Source organism: Miniopterus natalensis, chromosome 11 (assembly GCF_054644295.1).
Source record: "Miniopterus natalensis isolate mMinNat1 chromosome 11, mMinNat1.hap1, whole genome shotgun sequence".
Lineage (NCBI taxonomy): Eukaryota > Metazoa > Chordata > Mammalia > Chiroptera > Miniopteridae > Miniopterus > Miniopterus natalensis.
The window spans coordinates 12539980-12557054 of NC_142091.1; the positions used below are offsets into that span (position 1 = coordinate 12539980).

General features: G+C 38.8%; 1 protein-coding gene across 2 annotated transcripts in view; it reads right to left on the minus strand.

The window, feature by feature from the left end:
* SIK2 (salt inducible kinase 2) overlaps nt 1-17075 on the minus strand; it is a 112389-nt gene that overhangs the window by 13882 nt on the left and 81432 nt on the right. For both annotated transcript variants that reach the window (XM_087821551.1, XM_087821552.1), the window contains exons 7-9: nt 16505-16725; nt 14811-14963; nt 3856-4020 (exon numbers count right to left, since the gene is read on the minus strand). In XM_087821551.1, coding sequence (XP_087677677.1) covers nt 3856-4020; nt 14811-14963; nt 16505-16725 — 539 coding nt within the window. The remainder of the gene's footprint in view (nt 1-3855; nt 4021-14810; nt 14964-16504; nt 16726-17075) is intronic.

Below are 17075 nucleotides of genomic sequence, written 5' to 3' on the forward strand. Positions count from 1 at the left end.
TAATACAGCAGACAGAGCCCAATCTGTGTTTTGGGCCTGATGCCCTCACAGACAAGATTTTAGCAGACTGCAATTTAATTTTTTCAAGGGACTTAGATCTTAAAATAAATAAATTATGCTGTCCAATTTATGTCTAAATATCTGGGTGAGAAAGTAGTAGCAGTTTATGAGATTACTGAACATGCTAGGCAACCACAGCAGAGGGGAAAAGACTGTCCCCAGCAGCAGTGTAATTCTCAGGAGCATGGATACTAACCCTTCATGTTCAGCAACTCAGCGTAACAACTGCTTGTGGCAGCCCAGCATCCAGCTGCCTTGACTGTGCTCTAGCTGAACTCATCATTTACCTTCGGAATCAGTTCTGCGTCCAGAGCTCCCTGTTTCTGATAATGGCACTCACCCTCCCCATCATCTAGGCTAAAAATACTATTAGCAGTTTGTACTTCTCTCTGGACGCTGATATTCTATCAATTTTATCTGTATAATCTCACTTATATCATCCCCTCCTCTCCAGTTTCATGAGCACTATCCTAGTTCAGGCCCTCATGGTCTTCTCCACTTGTCATCAGTCTCTCTCCCATCCAGTGCAGTCTACCTACCCTTCCTGGCTAATTTCTGAAATACAACATGGATCATAGTGCTTCTTTGATCAAAAAATTTCAACTGTTTTCTACTATCTTGAAAAAGCCCATTTGAAAAAACTCTCTTGATGATACTGAACACATTCCTACAGGGAGAACCCTATCCTAGGGAAAAAGCCTACAGTCCTTGGCTTGCCATTCAAAGCTAAGCTATTCATCTTTATTTCATACAACTCCCTTCCTGCCCCTTTCCTCAGGCACACTGAGCTCCTGCTCTGACTTAGATGGACTTGTCTTTCCTGATGCTTGCTGTTGCTCAGGCTGTTTCCTCCACCCAGGTATCACACCCTAGTTTCCGTCCATCAAGATTCTGCACACCTCTCAATTGCTAGCCCTGACAATTCACCCAAAGACCTTCCAGTCCAAATCAGCTAAAATGAACTCCCCCCCTGCTCCCTTCTAGTCTTGAAGCACTTTGATTTCTATTTCTTTAAACCAATAATGAATGATTAATAGGAGAAATTAAGAAAATAATCCCATTTACAATTGCATCGAAAGCATAAAATATCTAGGAATAAATTTAACCAAAGAAGTGGAAGACCTGTAACTCTAAAAGCTGTAAGACATTGAAGAAGGAACCTGAAGCGAATACAAATAAATGAAGCATATACCATTGCTCATGGATTGGAAGAATGAGTATTGTAAAAATGTCCTTACTACCTAAAACAATATAAAGATTAAGTGCAATCCCTATTCAAATGCCAATGGCAGTCTTCTCAGAACTAGAACAACTAATAATCCTAAAAGACTCCATATAAACAAATAAACTGTGAGAAAGAACAAAGTAGGAAATATCATACTCCCTGATTACAAAATATACTACAAAGCTACAATAATCAAAACAGTATGGTATTGGCATAAAAACAGATATATAGATCAATGGAATAGAACAGAAAGCGCAGAAATAAATCTTTCAATAAACAAATCCACCAGTAAATAAATTGACTTATATGGTCAATTAATCTATGACAAAGGAGGTAACAGTACACAATGGGGTCAAGACAGTCTCTTCAGTAGTGGTGTTGAGAAAATTGGACAGATACATGTAAAAAATGAAACTGGACCACTTTCTTATACCATACACAAATAAGTCAAAATGGATTAACGATTTAAATGTAACACCTGAAACTATAAAACTTCTAGAAGAAAACATAGGCAATAAACTCTTTGATGCTGACCTCAGCAGTATCTTTTTGAATATGTCTCCTTAGGCAAGGGCAACAATAACAAAACAAAAATAAACAAATGGGACCACATCAAATTACAAAGTTTCTGCATAGTGAAGGAAACTATCAACAAAAAGAAAACTGAATAGGAAAAGATATTTGTCAATAATACATCCAATAAGGGGTTAATATCCAAAATATATATGGAACTCATACAGTTTAGCAGCAAAAACACAAACAATCCAATAAAAAGTGGTTAGGGGACCCGAAAAGATATTTCTCCAAAGAAGATAAAGAAATACAAGACATATGAAAAGATGCTCAGCGTCACTAATCATCAGGGACATGCAAATCAAAACCATAGTGAGATATCACCTCACACTTGTCAGAATGGTTATCATAAAAAAAATCAAGAAATAACAAGAGCTGGTGAGGGTGTGGAGAAAAGGGAGCCCTCGTGCACTGTTGGTGGGAGTGCAGACTGGTGCAGCCGCTGTGGAAAACAGTATGGAGGTTCCTCAAAAAGACAAAACTAGAGCTACCCTATGACTCAGCAATACCACTCTGGGTATATATCCGAAGAAACCCAAAACACTAATTTGGAAAAGATATATGCATCCCTATGTTCATAGCAGCATTATTTATAATAGCCAAGTCATGAAAGCAACCTAGATCTCCATCGAATGATGAATGAATAAAGAAAATGCAGTGTATATATACAATGGAATATTGCTTCCAAGGAGTGAAATCTTGCCATTTGCGACAACATGGAGGGACCTAGAGGGTATTCTGCTAAGTGAATAAGTCAGACAGAGACAAATACCATATGATTTCACTTGTATGTGGAATCTAAAAAAATGGGAAGAAGTGAAGAAAAAAACAAAACCAACCCACAGATACAGAGAGCAAGCTGATGGTTGCCAAAGGGGAGGGGGCTGAAGGAGGGGTGAAAAAAATAAAGGATAAAAATAAATATTTTATCAATTTATTCAGAACCGGGCACATGGCCTTTAGTTATCCATGCCTTTTCTGCTACTCTATAAACTTTGGGGTAGATAATGTCTGACTCACCTTTTATTACCTAAACAGGCTAAAAAGGCAGGAAACCAGAATTTGTTAAGTACCTACAATTTGGCCAGAATCTCACACACATTATCGTGCTTAATCCTCACAATGGTCTCATAAAGTCGGTAGCCTCATATTACACAAGAGAAAACAGAGGTTCAGAGAAGCTAGTCAGGCCCTGGCTGGTGTGGCTCAGCTGGCTGAGCGTCATCCCATGCACCAAAAGGTTGCAGGTTCGATTCCCGGTCAGGGCACATGCCCAGGGTGCAGGCTCAAGCCCCAGTCGGGGGCGTGCAGGAGGCAGCCGACCAATGACTTTCTCTCATCACTGATGTTTCTATCTCTCTCTCTCTTCTTCTCTCTGAAACCAATAAAAACAAACAAAACAAAACAAAAAAACCCAAGACCTGCCCATTTCTATGATCCTTTGTATTACCACTTGATGCAAAGTATATGAAACATATATCAGAAGTAAATATTCATGAAATGAGAGAAGCTGTCACCTCCACATCCTGAAAGCCACCCTTAGGTAGTATACCAGGATACACTTATCTCCATTAAGCATGTCCAAACAGGACAAAAGGCCAGACAGACAGCTCGTCATGGCCCAGCTGCAGCACTGAGGAAGAGAGGCAGTCAGCACAGGCAGAGCTTGCACGTCAGCACCACAGCTATAGATGTTTGCAGAATTACAATTTGTTTAAAAAGTATAAAACCTAAGTGGGATCCAGAAGCTTGAAGAGAGAAGGATCTGGTTGAGGAAAGAGAAGGAAAGACTTTGAAAAGTACGTCTGACAAGTTACGTAAGGGTGGTAATGGCAAGGCGGTGATGAGAGCCGAGTTCAGCCCTGAATACTTTTCTCAGGCTCTTCCGCTCACACACAGCACTCCTGAGTGACGTGAGCACATGACAGAGTTCAACAGAGTCCCAGTCCAGCACCTGCGGAGCCACCTGAACCCTCCGGCCGCCCCGCAGGCCGTACCTTGGGCGTGTCCACACACTCCTCCTCCATGAAGGCCGCCTCCGCCGGGCAGCCGGGCGCCGCAAAGGAAAAGGCCTCCCCGGCCGGCGCCTGCGGGACGAGCGCGGATCGCATCAGCCGCACGTTCGGCGAAGGCGCGGTCACCGGGAAACCCACGGTTTGTGCCTGTAAATACGGCAAGAACAGACAGTTTAGGAACATTAATACTTTCTATATAAACACACAAACTTCTTGGAATAAAATCATTCTTCCTGATACAATTAAAGAATAAACTGTTATTTGTTGGAAACTCCAGGAAAGGTACTGATTTGAAGCCGTCTGAGCAATCCATCATTCTGACGGGTTGCACAGAATTTCATTCCTGTTCCATGACGAGGCACATAACTGTCACAGAGATGACAAGAAAGCTAGTCTTCGTAAGGAATCTAAGAATGCTCTTTTCTTTTCAATTCAACAAACATATATTGTCTATAATCTTATGTATATTATCCTGGAAAGAGAAAGAAAAGTCCCTGCCTCTAGGAGCTCAAAATTGAACCAGGGATAGATACACACCCACAACTAACTATATACAAAGGACACTGCAGTAAGTGCTCTTTATCTGTCTGTTTTTGTGTGCGGGCGGTGTGTGTGTGTTTAAGATGGAATATAATTCTTGGCAAGGGTATGTGTGAAGGAGAAAAAAGCAGCAGCAGATACTTGGAGGTGATAGGAATGTCTTTCTTTCAAGGAGACACACAGCCCGAACAGCTTGCTGGCCCAGTGGAAAGAGGTGCTATTGCCGAGCAATTCAGTTCCTGAAGTTAGCCTACTGAAGAAGGCTCCTGACGTGCTAAGTCCATTTTTCCTGTCTCCTTTGTTAAGAACTCTAAGTAAACAAGCATCACAAACTCTTCCTTTAAAAAATCATTTTAAAAAAAATCTTCCTTTCTGACAGTGGGCAGGGAATGATTTTAAAGATGAAACTTGGATAATCCTTTCCTTCCCATCTCTTTAAAACCAGCAGAATAATTCATTAGATGCCTTTTGAACATAACAGACATTGTAAACATCTGAGGGAACAAACATCAAACTAGTTTCTAAAAGGCAGAGGAATGGTCTGTATTTTTTCTGCCATAATCACGTCAGTGGGTATAGGATAGTGAATTTTAAATTCAAACAAACAACAAGGAACAAATAGTATAATGCCAGCTTCTCCTCTCCCAAGACCTGAGATTAATTCCTGACTCCATCACTTACTAATTGTGCGAACTTCACTAGGTTACTTAACCCTTCTGAATCTTATTTTCATCACCTATAAAAAAGGGCATGATATCTATTTTAGAGTGAAGTTAGTGTAAAAGGTAACATGTAAAATCCTTCACTCAGTAATGCTAACTCCTTTCTTTTTCTTTCTAAAGTCTTAAAATGATCACAAGAATTTAACAAGGAATTAGACTGCAAAGTGAATAGAGTTTTGTTTTCAGACACTATCTAAGGTTCCCAGTTAGAATTTCAGGTTGATAGTTTTCAATGGTGGGGAGCTATGTTAGTAATGTACTTGGTATCTGAATATACTTTGAATATATTAAAATATATTTTATATTTGGGATATTCCTACATCATTGGATATACTGCATGAGATAAAGAATAAAATAGCAATAGCAAAGTGTTGGATTATTATATGGATAGTTAAAACAGAAAAAAATACATTGTATACTATTCTGAGCATGATTTTAAAAAAAAGCTTTTCTTTCTTTTTAAAAAAAATATCTTTATTGATTTCAGAGAGAGGAAGGGAGAGGGAGAGAGAGATAGAAACATCAATGATGAGAGAGTCATTGATCGGCTGCCTCCTGCATGCTCCTGACTGGGGATCGAGCCCGCAACCCGGGCATGTGCCCTGACCGGGAATCGAACCCCAATGGCCTGGATCCTAGGTCGACGCTCAGCCGCTGAGCCACGTCGGCAGGGCAAAAGGCTTTCCTTATATCATCATTCCGTAGGCTTCCATCCTCGGCCCCTTTTGAGGCTAAACCACTTTTTTCTTCTTTCGAGCATTAGTAATTTAATATTTTTAGCCACCATATCACGATGTAAAGTTAAATTTTGTAATGAAGTACTTTTGGTACATTCTTCTCACCCTCATCATTAGTTTTTTCATCAAAGGATAAAGCTCAATGTGATTTCCGTTTCTCAAGGTTATTACACTGCCCTGCATGAAAGTGGCCGTTACTAGGTGAAAGCATTACCTGAGGGGGCCCTGCCAAAGTGAGACACCAACATGGCTACTAGGATGTGCTGCTCTGTCCAGCCCTTGCCTCTGATTAGCTGTGACTTTTTACAGTGCAGGGCCACCTGTGCCAGACCAATGGTAACACAGTGTCCTTGACAACTCTCTCATCTACCCTGGACTCCGACACCAACTTACCATGAATTCGGTAAAGATAGAGGAATAATATTTTAAATGGTGACAGTCACTTCATGGTAGGTTTTGGGGTCTGCTTTTTAAGATTCTTGCAACCACTGAGGGAACTAACAAAGTCTTTTGGGATGTAGGTAAGTCATAAATATTTAAATGGCAAGCTCAGCACTACAGAAGAGCTCCAGCAGTGGGGCTCTTCTGCTTCCTTTTTGTTTTCGAGAGGGAAGATGTATCTCACTATTAGTACTCCAGCTTAGGAGCTCTCATGTTACCCCTCCTCTCCACCTTTAAAGAAATACCATTCGACTTTGGAGGATTCCAAGTGCTCAGAGATACTCTCACGCAAATATCTGGAACTTTATCGACACAGTCTTTTACTCACATTAGTATCAATATTCGCATTATTTTATATATTAAAGTATGTATAACGAAATATACCATTTGCCTCTTAAAATCAAGAAAGTCTTAATTTCCTTGGTTATTTTTCCCATATGTTCTTTAGAAGCCAATACAAAATGCTATTATAATCCTATAAATTTTGTAAAGCTACTACGCAAGAAATATCCTTGGGCTCTTCTTTGCACTTTGAACAAAGTAAGTACTCACAGAAGTATATGGAAATCCTAAAAGATGGTATGCTATGAACCACTTCTCTTCTCTACCTCTACACAGATGATTCCTCAACTCTCTTTAGTCCCAGCCTTTCTCCTGGGATCCAGATCCAATCTTCCTTTGAAGTACCTGAGTCAATGCCTACTAATTATTCTCTCAGCTTCTGACTCAAGAATGGAGTCTTCTCTAATGCATCGCTGTCCCCCTCTTCCTCATTACTTTATATATATACTTTATATATTACTTTATATAACAAACACTTACCTAGTGCTACACAGCACTGTTGTTAAGTGCTACACAATTATTAACTAATTTAAACATCATAAAATCCTATAATTATATCCATTTTACAGCTTGGGAAACTGAGGCATAGAATGACAAGCAACTTTTTAAGGTCACATAGCGGGAAATGGCAGAGTCTGAAATTTGCTCCTGAATTTTTAATAAATTGGGTAAAGTCCCTGCTTTTAACAACCACGCTGGGCTGCTTCTTCAAACCATTGCTAAGTTCAGAGTCTACTCTAAATGGTCCTTACACTTGTCCCTTCCTATTTCCACTGGGACCATATTGTTCAAGCCTTCAGTGTTTCTCATCTCAACTACTATTATAATCTCCTAACTGCTCTCTCTAAATTTCTTCTCTTCCCTATCCAAACCATCCTTCCCACTGTTACCAGATTAATTAGCTTAAAGCATGAAAATAACTATATTACTTTTCTACTTAGCACCTCAGTATTTTCTGAACTATAAGTAAACTCTTTACAATGGCAGTCAAAGGCCTTCTTGGTATGGCTTCAATTTACCACTCCAACTTTTTATTTCCATGTATTTTCATTTAAACAGATTAATCTGAACAAGCTTTCTTGATACCTTCTTGTCGTGCTGCTTCTTCTGCCTGCACATAATGTCCTTAACTACTGCCTCTCCCTAACAAAGCCCTACACATTTGTGAAGATCTGTTTAAATGCCATCTCTCTTGTGAAGTCTTTCTCATTCAGATCTCTCTTTCCCCTCTGACCTCAGTTCTTCCACAGCATTTATCTTTCTCTATTTTGAATCATGGTTATTTATGTCTTATGTTGCCTCAATACTGTAATGTCCCTGAGGGCAATGACTGTGTTTTATATATCCTAACCTCTATAGTGCCTATTAATAGAGGCCTGCACAGGGTAAAGCTGCAATAAAAACTTATTACATGAAATTGCATAGCTAGCTAGTTACATTAATTCTCAACATAAGTGAATAATAAAACAATGAAAAATCTCTTAAAGAAATTTTTTAAATAAAGTAAATCCATAAAAATAAGAAGGTGTGTGCACACAGGCTCAGCAGAGGCAGCCACAAACTGTGGATTGCTTTGTAGCTACAAACAGGTAGCCCAGGACCGGCCACAGGCAGTGTGTGACACTGACCTGCACCAGAGCCTCTTCCAAGAGACCTCAGAACCAACATACCTAGTGGTGAGCTTCAGACCACATCAGAGCATGACCCAATTAGTTCTACAAATGGCACACCCAAACGGAGTGCACCAGACCCCACTGGGGTTACTTACACTTCATGGGGTAAGCCAGCACAAAGCAGTTTGTACACTGCGGTTGAGGTGAACCCTCATAGTCAGCCAAGCCACCCATGAATGGGCCAACAGTAATCAAAACTAAACTACAACAGGAGGGCTCACATAACCTACACAAGGAACATTCCTGGAGAACCTAACTGAAGTAATCAGGGAGGCTGCGCCATTGATCCACACAGGACACCTACAACATAAGGTCACTCGACTAAGACTGGGAGATCTACCTAATACCCAGAAACAAATACAGAGAAGCAGCACAAATGCAGAGACAAAGAAACATGCCCCCAGTGAAAGAAGAAATCCCCAGAAAAAGAACTAAATGAAATGAAGGCGAGCAATCTACCAGATACAGAGTTCAAAACAATGGTTATAAGGATGCTCAAAGAACTTAGGGAAAAAGGATGAAATAAGTGAAAACTTAAACCAAGAGATATTAAGTATTAAAAAGGACAGAAAATATAAAAAAGAACCAGTCAGAAATGAAAAATACAGTATCTGAATGAAGAATACACTAAAAGAAATCAATAGCAGGTTAGATGAAGCAGAGGATTGAATCAGTGATTTGAATAATAAGGTGGCAGAAAACACCCAATCAGAGCAATAAAAAGAAAAAAGAATTAAAAAAATGAGTATAGATTCAGGGAAATCTGGGACAACATGAAACAAAACAACATGCGTATCATAGGGGTACCAAAGGAGAAGAGAGAGAGCAAGAGATTGAGAACCTATTTGAAGAAATAATGATTGAAAAGTCCCCAAACCTGGTGAAAGAAAAATGAAAAGACACACGAGTACAGGAAGCACAAAGAGTCTCAAACAAGATAAACCCAAATAGGCTCACAAGACACATCATAATTAAAATGCCAAAGGTTAAAGACAAAGAGAGAATCTTAAAAGCCATAAGAGAAAGACAGTTAGTTCCAAGGGGGCTCCCATAAGACTGTCAGCTGATTTTTCAACAGAAACATTTCAGGCTACAGGGGATTGGCACGAAATATTTAAAGTGATGCAAAGCAAGGACCTACAACCAAGACTACTCTACCCAGCAAGACTATCATTTAAAACTGAAGGAGAAATAAAGAGCTTCCCAGACAAGAAAAAGCTAAAGGACTTCATTACCACCAAACCAGTATTGAAAGAAATGTTAAGGTGACTTCTTCAAGACGAAGAAAAAGGGGACATAATTATAAGTAAAATGGATAATCAATACATACCCATCAATAATCACTTTAAATGTAAATGGCTTAAATGCTCCAATAAAAAAAAAAAAAAGGTAGCCTGGCTGGTGTGGCTCAGCAGTTGAGCATTGACCTGTGATCCAGGAGATCGAGGTTCAATTCCCAGTTAAGGTACATGGCCTGGGTTGCAGATTCAATCCCCAGCAGGGGGCATGCAGGAGGCAGCCAATCATGACTCTCTCATTATTGATGTTTCTATCTCTCTCTTCCTTCTCTCTGAAATCAATAAAAATATATTAACCCCCCCCCCCCAAATATGGTAGCTGAATGGAGAAAACAAGAGCCATATATATCCTATGTACAAGGGACTCACTTCAGATTGAAAGACACAGACAGACTGAAAGTAAAGGGATGAAAAATGACATTTCATGAAGATGGAAACAATAGCTGAGGTAGCAATACTTATATGAGACAAAATAGACTTTAAAACAAAGGCTATAATAAGAGATAAAGAAGGACATTACATAATGATAAGGGGATAAATCCAACAAAAGGATATAACCCTTGTAAACATTTATGTACCAAATATATGAGCACCTAAATATATAGAGCAAATCTTGATGGACATAAAGGGAGAGACCGACAACAATACAGTCACAGCAGGGGATTTTAACACCCCACTGACATCAATGGATAGATCTTCCACATGGAAAATCAACAGGAAAACAGTGGCCTTAAGTGACATACTAGATCATATGGATTTAATGGATATTTTCTGAGCATTTTACCCCAAAGCAGCAGAATATACACTCTTTTCAAGTGCACATGGAACATTTTCCAGGACAGACCAAATGTTAGGACACAAAACAAGTCTCAATAAACTAAAAAAGACTGAAATCATATCAAGCATTTTCTCCGAACATAATGCTATGAAACTTAAAATCAATCACAAGAAGAAAACTTAAAAACACACAAAGACATGGAGGCTAAATAACATGTTACTAAACAATGAATTTGTTAACAATGAAATCAAGGGAAAAAATCAAAAGATACCTCAAGAAAAATGAAAATAGAAACATGGCAACCCAGAATCTATGGGACACAGCAAAAGCACTCCTAACAGGAAAATTCATAGCAATATAGGCCTACCTTAAGAAACAAGAAAAATCTCAAATAAATATCCTAAATTTACATCTAAAGGAGCTAAAAAAAGAACAACAAACAAAGATCAGAGCAGATATAAACAAAATAGAGCCTAAAAAACCCCAGAAAAGATCAATGAAACTAAGAACTAGTTCTATGAAAAGATAAACAAGATTGACAGACCTTTAACCAGACTCATCAAGGAAAAAAAAGAGAAGACCCAAATAAATAAAATCAGAAATGAAAGAGAAGTAACAACTGATACCACAGAAATATAAAAGATTATAAGAAAATATTAGGAACAACTAGATGCCAACAAAATGGATAATCTGGAAGAAATAGATAAATTCCTAGAAACATACAATCTTCCAAAACCGAATCAAGAAGAAACAGAAAATCTAAACAAACCATTTACAACCAACAAAACAGAAGTAGTAATGAAAAAGTCCCAACAAACAAAAGTCCTGGACTGGGTGGCTTCACAGATGAATTGTACCAAACACTGAAAGAACTAACACCTATCCTTTTCAAACTATTCCAAAAAATTCAAGAGAAGGGAAGACTCCCAAGCTCATTTTACAAGGCTAGCATTATCCAAAATCAGATAAAAACACTACAAAGAAAGAAAATTAGAGGCCAATATCGCTGATGAACACAGATGTAAAAATCCTCAACAAAATATCAGCAAACCAAATTCAGCAATACATTAAAAAGATCATAAACCATGATCCAGTGGGATGTATTTCTGGGATGCAAGGTTGGTACATTATCTGCAAGTCAATTAACGTGAAATACCACACAAACAAAATGAAGAATAAAAATCATATGATCATATAAATAGATGCAGAAAAAGCATCTGACAAAATCTAGTATCCATTTATGATAAAAACTCTCAGCAAAGTGGAAATAGAGGAAACATACCTCAGCATAATAAAGGTCATATAAGACAAACGCACAGCTAACATCATACTCAATGGGAAAAACTAATAGTGTTTCAGGAACAAGACAGGGATGTCATCGTTTTCACCACTCCTATTCAAAATAGTACTGGAAGTCCGAGCCACAGTAATCAGACAAGAAGAATAAATAAAAGGCATTCAAATTGTAAAGTAAGAAGTAAAACTATCATTATTTGTAGATAACATGACATTGTATATAGAGAAGAACTCTTAAGATTCTACCAAAAAAACTACTAGAACTGATACATGAATTCAATGAAGTAGCAAGATACAAAATAAATATTCAGAAGTCAGTTGCATTTTTATACACCAATAATGAACTATCAGGAAGGGAAACTAAGAAAACAATCCAATTTACAGTTGCATCAAAAAAATCCCAACAACCTAGTAATAAATTTACCCAAGGAGGTAAAAGGCCTGTACTTGGAAAATTATAAGACACTGAAGAAAGAAGGTGAAGATACAAATAAATGGAAGCATATACCGTGTTCATGGACAGGAAGAATCTGAATCATTAAAATGTCTCTATTACCCAAAGCAATCTAGAGATTCAGTGCAATTCCTATCAAAATACCAATGGCATTTTTCACAGAACTGAAACAAATAATCCAAAAATTTATATGGAACCACAAAAGACCCTGAATAGCCACAGCAATCTTGAGAAAGAAGAACAAAGTTGAAGTTATCATGCTATCTGATATGAAACTATATTAAAAGGCAATAGTAATCAAAACAGCATAAGCAGTGGATTAATAATAGACATACAGATCACTGGGACAGAATAGAGCACCCAGAAAGAAATCTATACCTATATGGTCAATTAATATATGACAAAGGAGGCAGGAACATACAAGGGGGTAAAGACAGTCTTTTCAATAAATGGTGTTGGGGAAATTGAACAGATGCAAAAATATGGAACTAGAATAGCTTCTTACACCACATACAAGAATAAGCTAAAAATAAAGATGTAAATGCAAGATTCAAAACCATAACACTCCTAAAAGAAAACCCAGGCAGTAAAATCTGACATCTCTCTTAGCAATAATTTTTTTCTGATATAGCTCCTCAGGTAAGGGAAACACACACAAAAATAAACAAATGGGACTACATCAAACTAAAAAGTTTTTGCACAGCAAAGGAAACCATCAACAAAATGAAAAGACAACTCACTGAACGGGAGAGGATGTATCATTGGCCAATAATACATCTGATAAGGGGTTACTATTCAAAATTTATGAAAAACTCACTCAACTCAACAAAAAAACTCCCAATGAATACAATTAAAAAAATGGGCAGAGGTCCTGAACAGACACTGCTCCAAAGAGGACACATACATGGCCAAAAGACATATGAAGAGATGCTCAACATCACTAATATCAGAGAAATGCAAATTAAAACCACAATGCGGTATCACCTTACACCTGTCAGAATGGCTATCATCAATAAATCAATAAATGACAAGTGTTAGTAAGGATGTGGAGAAAAGGGAGCCCTTGTGTGATGTTGGTGGGAATGCAGACTGGTGTAGCCAGTATGGAAAACAGTATGGAAGTTTCTCAAAAAAATCAAAAATAGAGCTGCCTTATAACCCAGCGATTCCGCTTCTGGGTATACATCCGAAGAAACCAAAACACAAATTCAAAAGAATATATGCACCGTTAAGTTCACTGCAGCATTATTTACAACAGCCAAGGTATGGAAGCACCCCAAGTGCCCATCAGTAAATGAATGGCTAAAAAAGTGGTGCTACACATACATAATGGACTACTACTCAGCCATAAAAAAGAATAAAATCTTACCATCTGTGACAGCATGGATGGAACTAGAGTATTATGCTAACTGAAATAAGTCAGAGAGACAAATACCATATAATTTCACTTATATGTGAAATATAAAGAACAAAATAAACAAACAAAATTGAAACAGACTCTTAGATACAGAGAACAGACTAATGGTTCACAGAGGGAACGGAGACTGGGTGAAAAAGATGAAGGGGTTAAGAAGTACACCTGGCGCCCTGGCTGGAGTGGCTCAGCTGGCCAGTGTACGGCACCCTCCCGTGCACTGAAAGGTTGCAGTCTGATTCCTGTTCAGGGGATGTGCTGGGGTTGTGGGCCTGATCTCTGGTAGGGGGCATGTAGGAGGCAGCCAATCGGCGTTTCATTCTCACATTGATGATTCTCTCTCTCTCCCTTCCCCTCTCTCTAAAAATCAATAAAAACCTTAAAAAAGAAAAAGAAGTATAAATTGGTAGTCATAACATAGTCACGGGATGTAAAGTACAACATAGGGAATATAGTCAATAATATTGCAACAACTACGTTATGGTGCCAGGTGGGTACTGAAAATATTGGGGGAGAGCACTTTGTAAAGTATATGATTGTCTGTCCACTATGCTGTACACCTGAAACTAATACAAAATAATATTGAATATAAACTGCAATTGAAAAATTAAAACAACAAAAAGAATAAAATCTTGCCATCTGCAACAACATGGATGAACCTAGAGGGTATTGTGCCGAGTGAAAGACGTGAGACAGAGAAAGACAAATGGCAGATGATTTCACTTATATGTGGAATCTAAAAAACAAAACAAACAAACAAGCAGACCAGAAACAGACTCATAGATACAGAGAACATTTTGAGGGTTGCCAGATGGAAGGGGGGTTGGGAGGCTGGGTGAAAAGGGTGAAGGGATTAAGAAGTACAAATTGGTAGTTACAGAACAGTCATGGGGATGTAAAGTACAGCACAGAGATCTAGTCAATAATATTGTAATGACTATGTATGGTGTCAGGTGGGTACAAGATTTATTGGGGTGGTCACTCTGTAAGTTATATATAAATGTCTAGTCATGGGTTGTACATTTGAAACTAATATAATATGGTGTATCAACTGTAATTAAAAAAAAAAAATAGGAAGATGCTAAAACATTTGAGAATCTAGTGAATGACAGGCAGAAACTTTAAGGAAAAACAGAGCACAGAGGAGAGAAATCCTAACCCTTTGTAATACAAGATGAAAAATGTGTCAACCATGTGAATAGGCACATGCACAGATAAGACTACTGGCTAATGGGGTGTTACCTTGGCAACTGTTTGTTCAGCGATGGTGCTGGGCCGCCGCTGGCGGGCATCTAGCCTCTGCTCCACAGGAAAACTGCTCCTATGTGATTTCAGGCGCTCCACCAACAAGTAATAAATGGCAGCGAAGTGATTGTAGCTCTTGTTCTGTAAAGACTGAAAGAGAAAACAAGTGCTGAAGGCCAAGAACCATAAAAACCAATCCAATGATCTATACATTTCTAAAAAAAGATGGAAGAAATCATGTGTTCTTTCTTAAAAACAGTTAACAAAGTATGCCTCAAAATAAAAGCTGTTCCAGAGTTTAGAATGAAAGACAGATCATTTCAAGTTCCTAGTGTTAATTATATAAAGGGTGATACCTTTAAATGACTTGACAGCCCCTTTGACATTAACAGGATCCATTTATTTTTTGGCATTCAGAGAAAAATGCCATCATTGCCTCATGCAGACATTCCCCAGTGCTGTCATATGGGCCCATCTCATAGCTGTAACTATGGCGTAAGGTCGGTTAGCAACCTGAGCCTAGAGGCTCTAATTCCATAGTTTCAACACAAGCCCAGACCACTGCAAACTCTGAAGTGATTGATTAAAGTCTTTGGGGAACTTCCTGGTGATTATTTTGGGCTGGAGAATGATATTTGGATGCTAGATTGAGAGACACTATGTCTCTGTTCTTAGGTAATTTTTTCCTCTTGTTTTTGCAGTCCCGCCCTCCTGAAACCTTGAAAATAAAGTTGCCTCCCAATTTTTCACATCCCTTGTCTGCCAGATTTCCCAGGGTACTAATGAAACAGAAACAACTGCTCATTTGGCTTCTAATTCCACCTGACAGTCCGCACGGGCGCTGTGCGGGGCACCTAAGAGGCAGAGCACTCAGCAAAAACCCCAGGCCAGCGGACTGTGCTCGCAGCTGCCATTCTGCATCTACTTCATGGGCAAGCACAGAAGAACATCGAGCGCATGATGAGCAAAGCAGGAAAGCCTGCCTGGTTTCACTCAGGGCTATAAGGAAGGGAAAAGCAGCACGGTTTGGAGTGCTCAGTATTCACAAGGAAGCATTTAATATTCTTTCTTGTTATGGTCCCTCCTTAAAAGTACTGTTGTGTGTTTACTGTTGTGGAGGTATTAAGAATATGTATATCTTATGAATATGCTATTAAAGAAAGAAAAGTGATGAGAAATTTTCCAGGTTCAAGATCTCAGTTCTATGGCCCATAATATTTCCATATTAGGAATCGAGCTGTTTTTGTCTTCTCAGTTTCTCCAGGTCACAAGCTAAATCCAGTTGGCTTTCCTAAACCGAATGCCCACCATTCTTATTTTCTGCTCAGCCCTCGGCCTTGTTCCATAGCTGCACATCTGTTCCATATAAATTAGTTTACTACCTTTGTGAAACTTTATGGTTCATCTTAGAAGAAATTTGTTCTTTGTAACTGTTAGGCTTTTGTTTGTCTTTTCTCAGTTCTATATAAAGCCTTCCTCTTTTGGCAGATGGGGCAAAGGCAGGAATTTATACATTGAGTAAAAGCAATGACAACAGAAGAGTCTGATGTAGTCTTCAGGGAAAACTGAACAGTATGCCTAGGTGCTGGCCATGCTAAAAGACCAGGATGACAGGTATGAGCATGAAATTTCAAGTTACCGAGTACAACAGAATCCTAAAATATCTTCGGTCAAATCTCTGATCACTTTACCTCAATGGTTTTCTGCTGGTCTATTCCAAGGCTGTGCATCAGTCGCAGAACCTGTTCGTTATACTCCCCAATGGATGGCTCATTTTCTTGCCCTTGTGGATAGAGAGCAGGTCTCTGTACAGGAACTTCTACGAGCATCCACTTATGCTCCTTGATTTGAGCTATGGTTAGTCGTCTGGACGGGTCTAGGACCAGCATCCTTCGAATAAGGTGCTCACAATCTATGGAAAACACAATGCAACAAAAGTCATGTCAATCGCCTTGCACTTCAGGGTGTTTGCGTGATTCATGTGACTCTGGACAATGGCAGTAATCTTCGTGTCCTCCACAGTGCCCACTGGAAAGCGGAAGGTCAAATGAATAAATGCATACATGATGGTTATTTATATTTGTCAAGTCCTCAGGATGAATGCTGACACACTGAATTAACCATCACCGTGAACGAATACTTAAGAACAGGAGGCTCCAGGTCTATCCAATTCTGTGCTAAATGAACCTTTCTACTGAATTTGTGATTGCAAATACCTAGACACAGACTTAGATTTACACTAAAGGAAAAAACAAGCCTTCT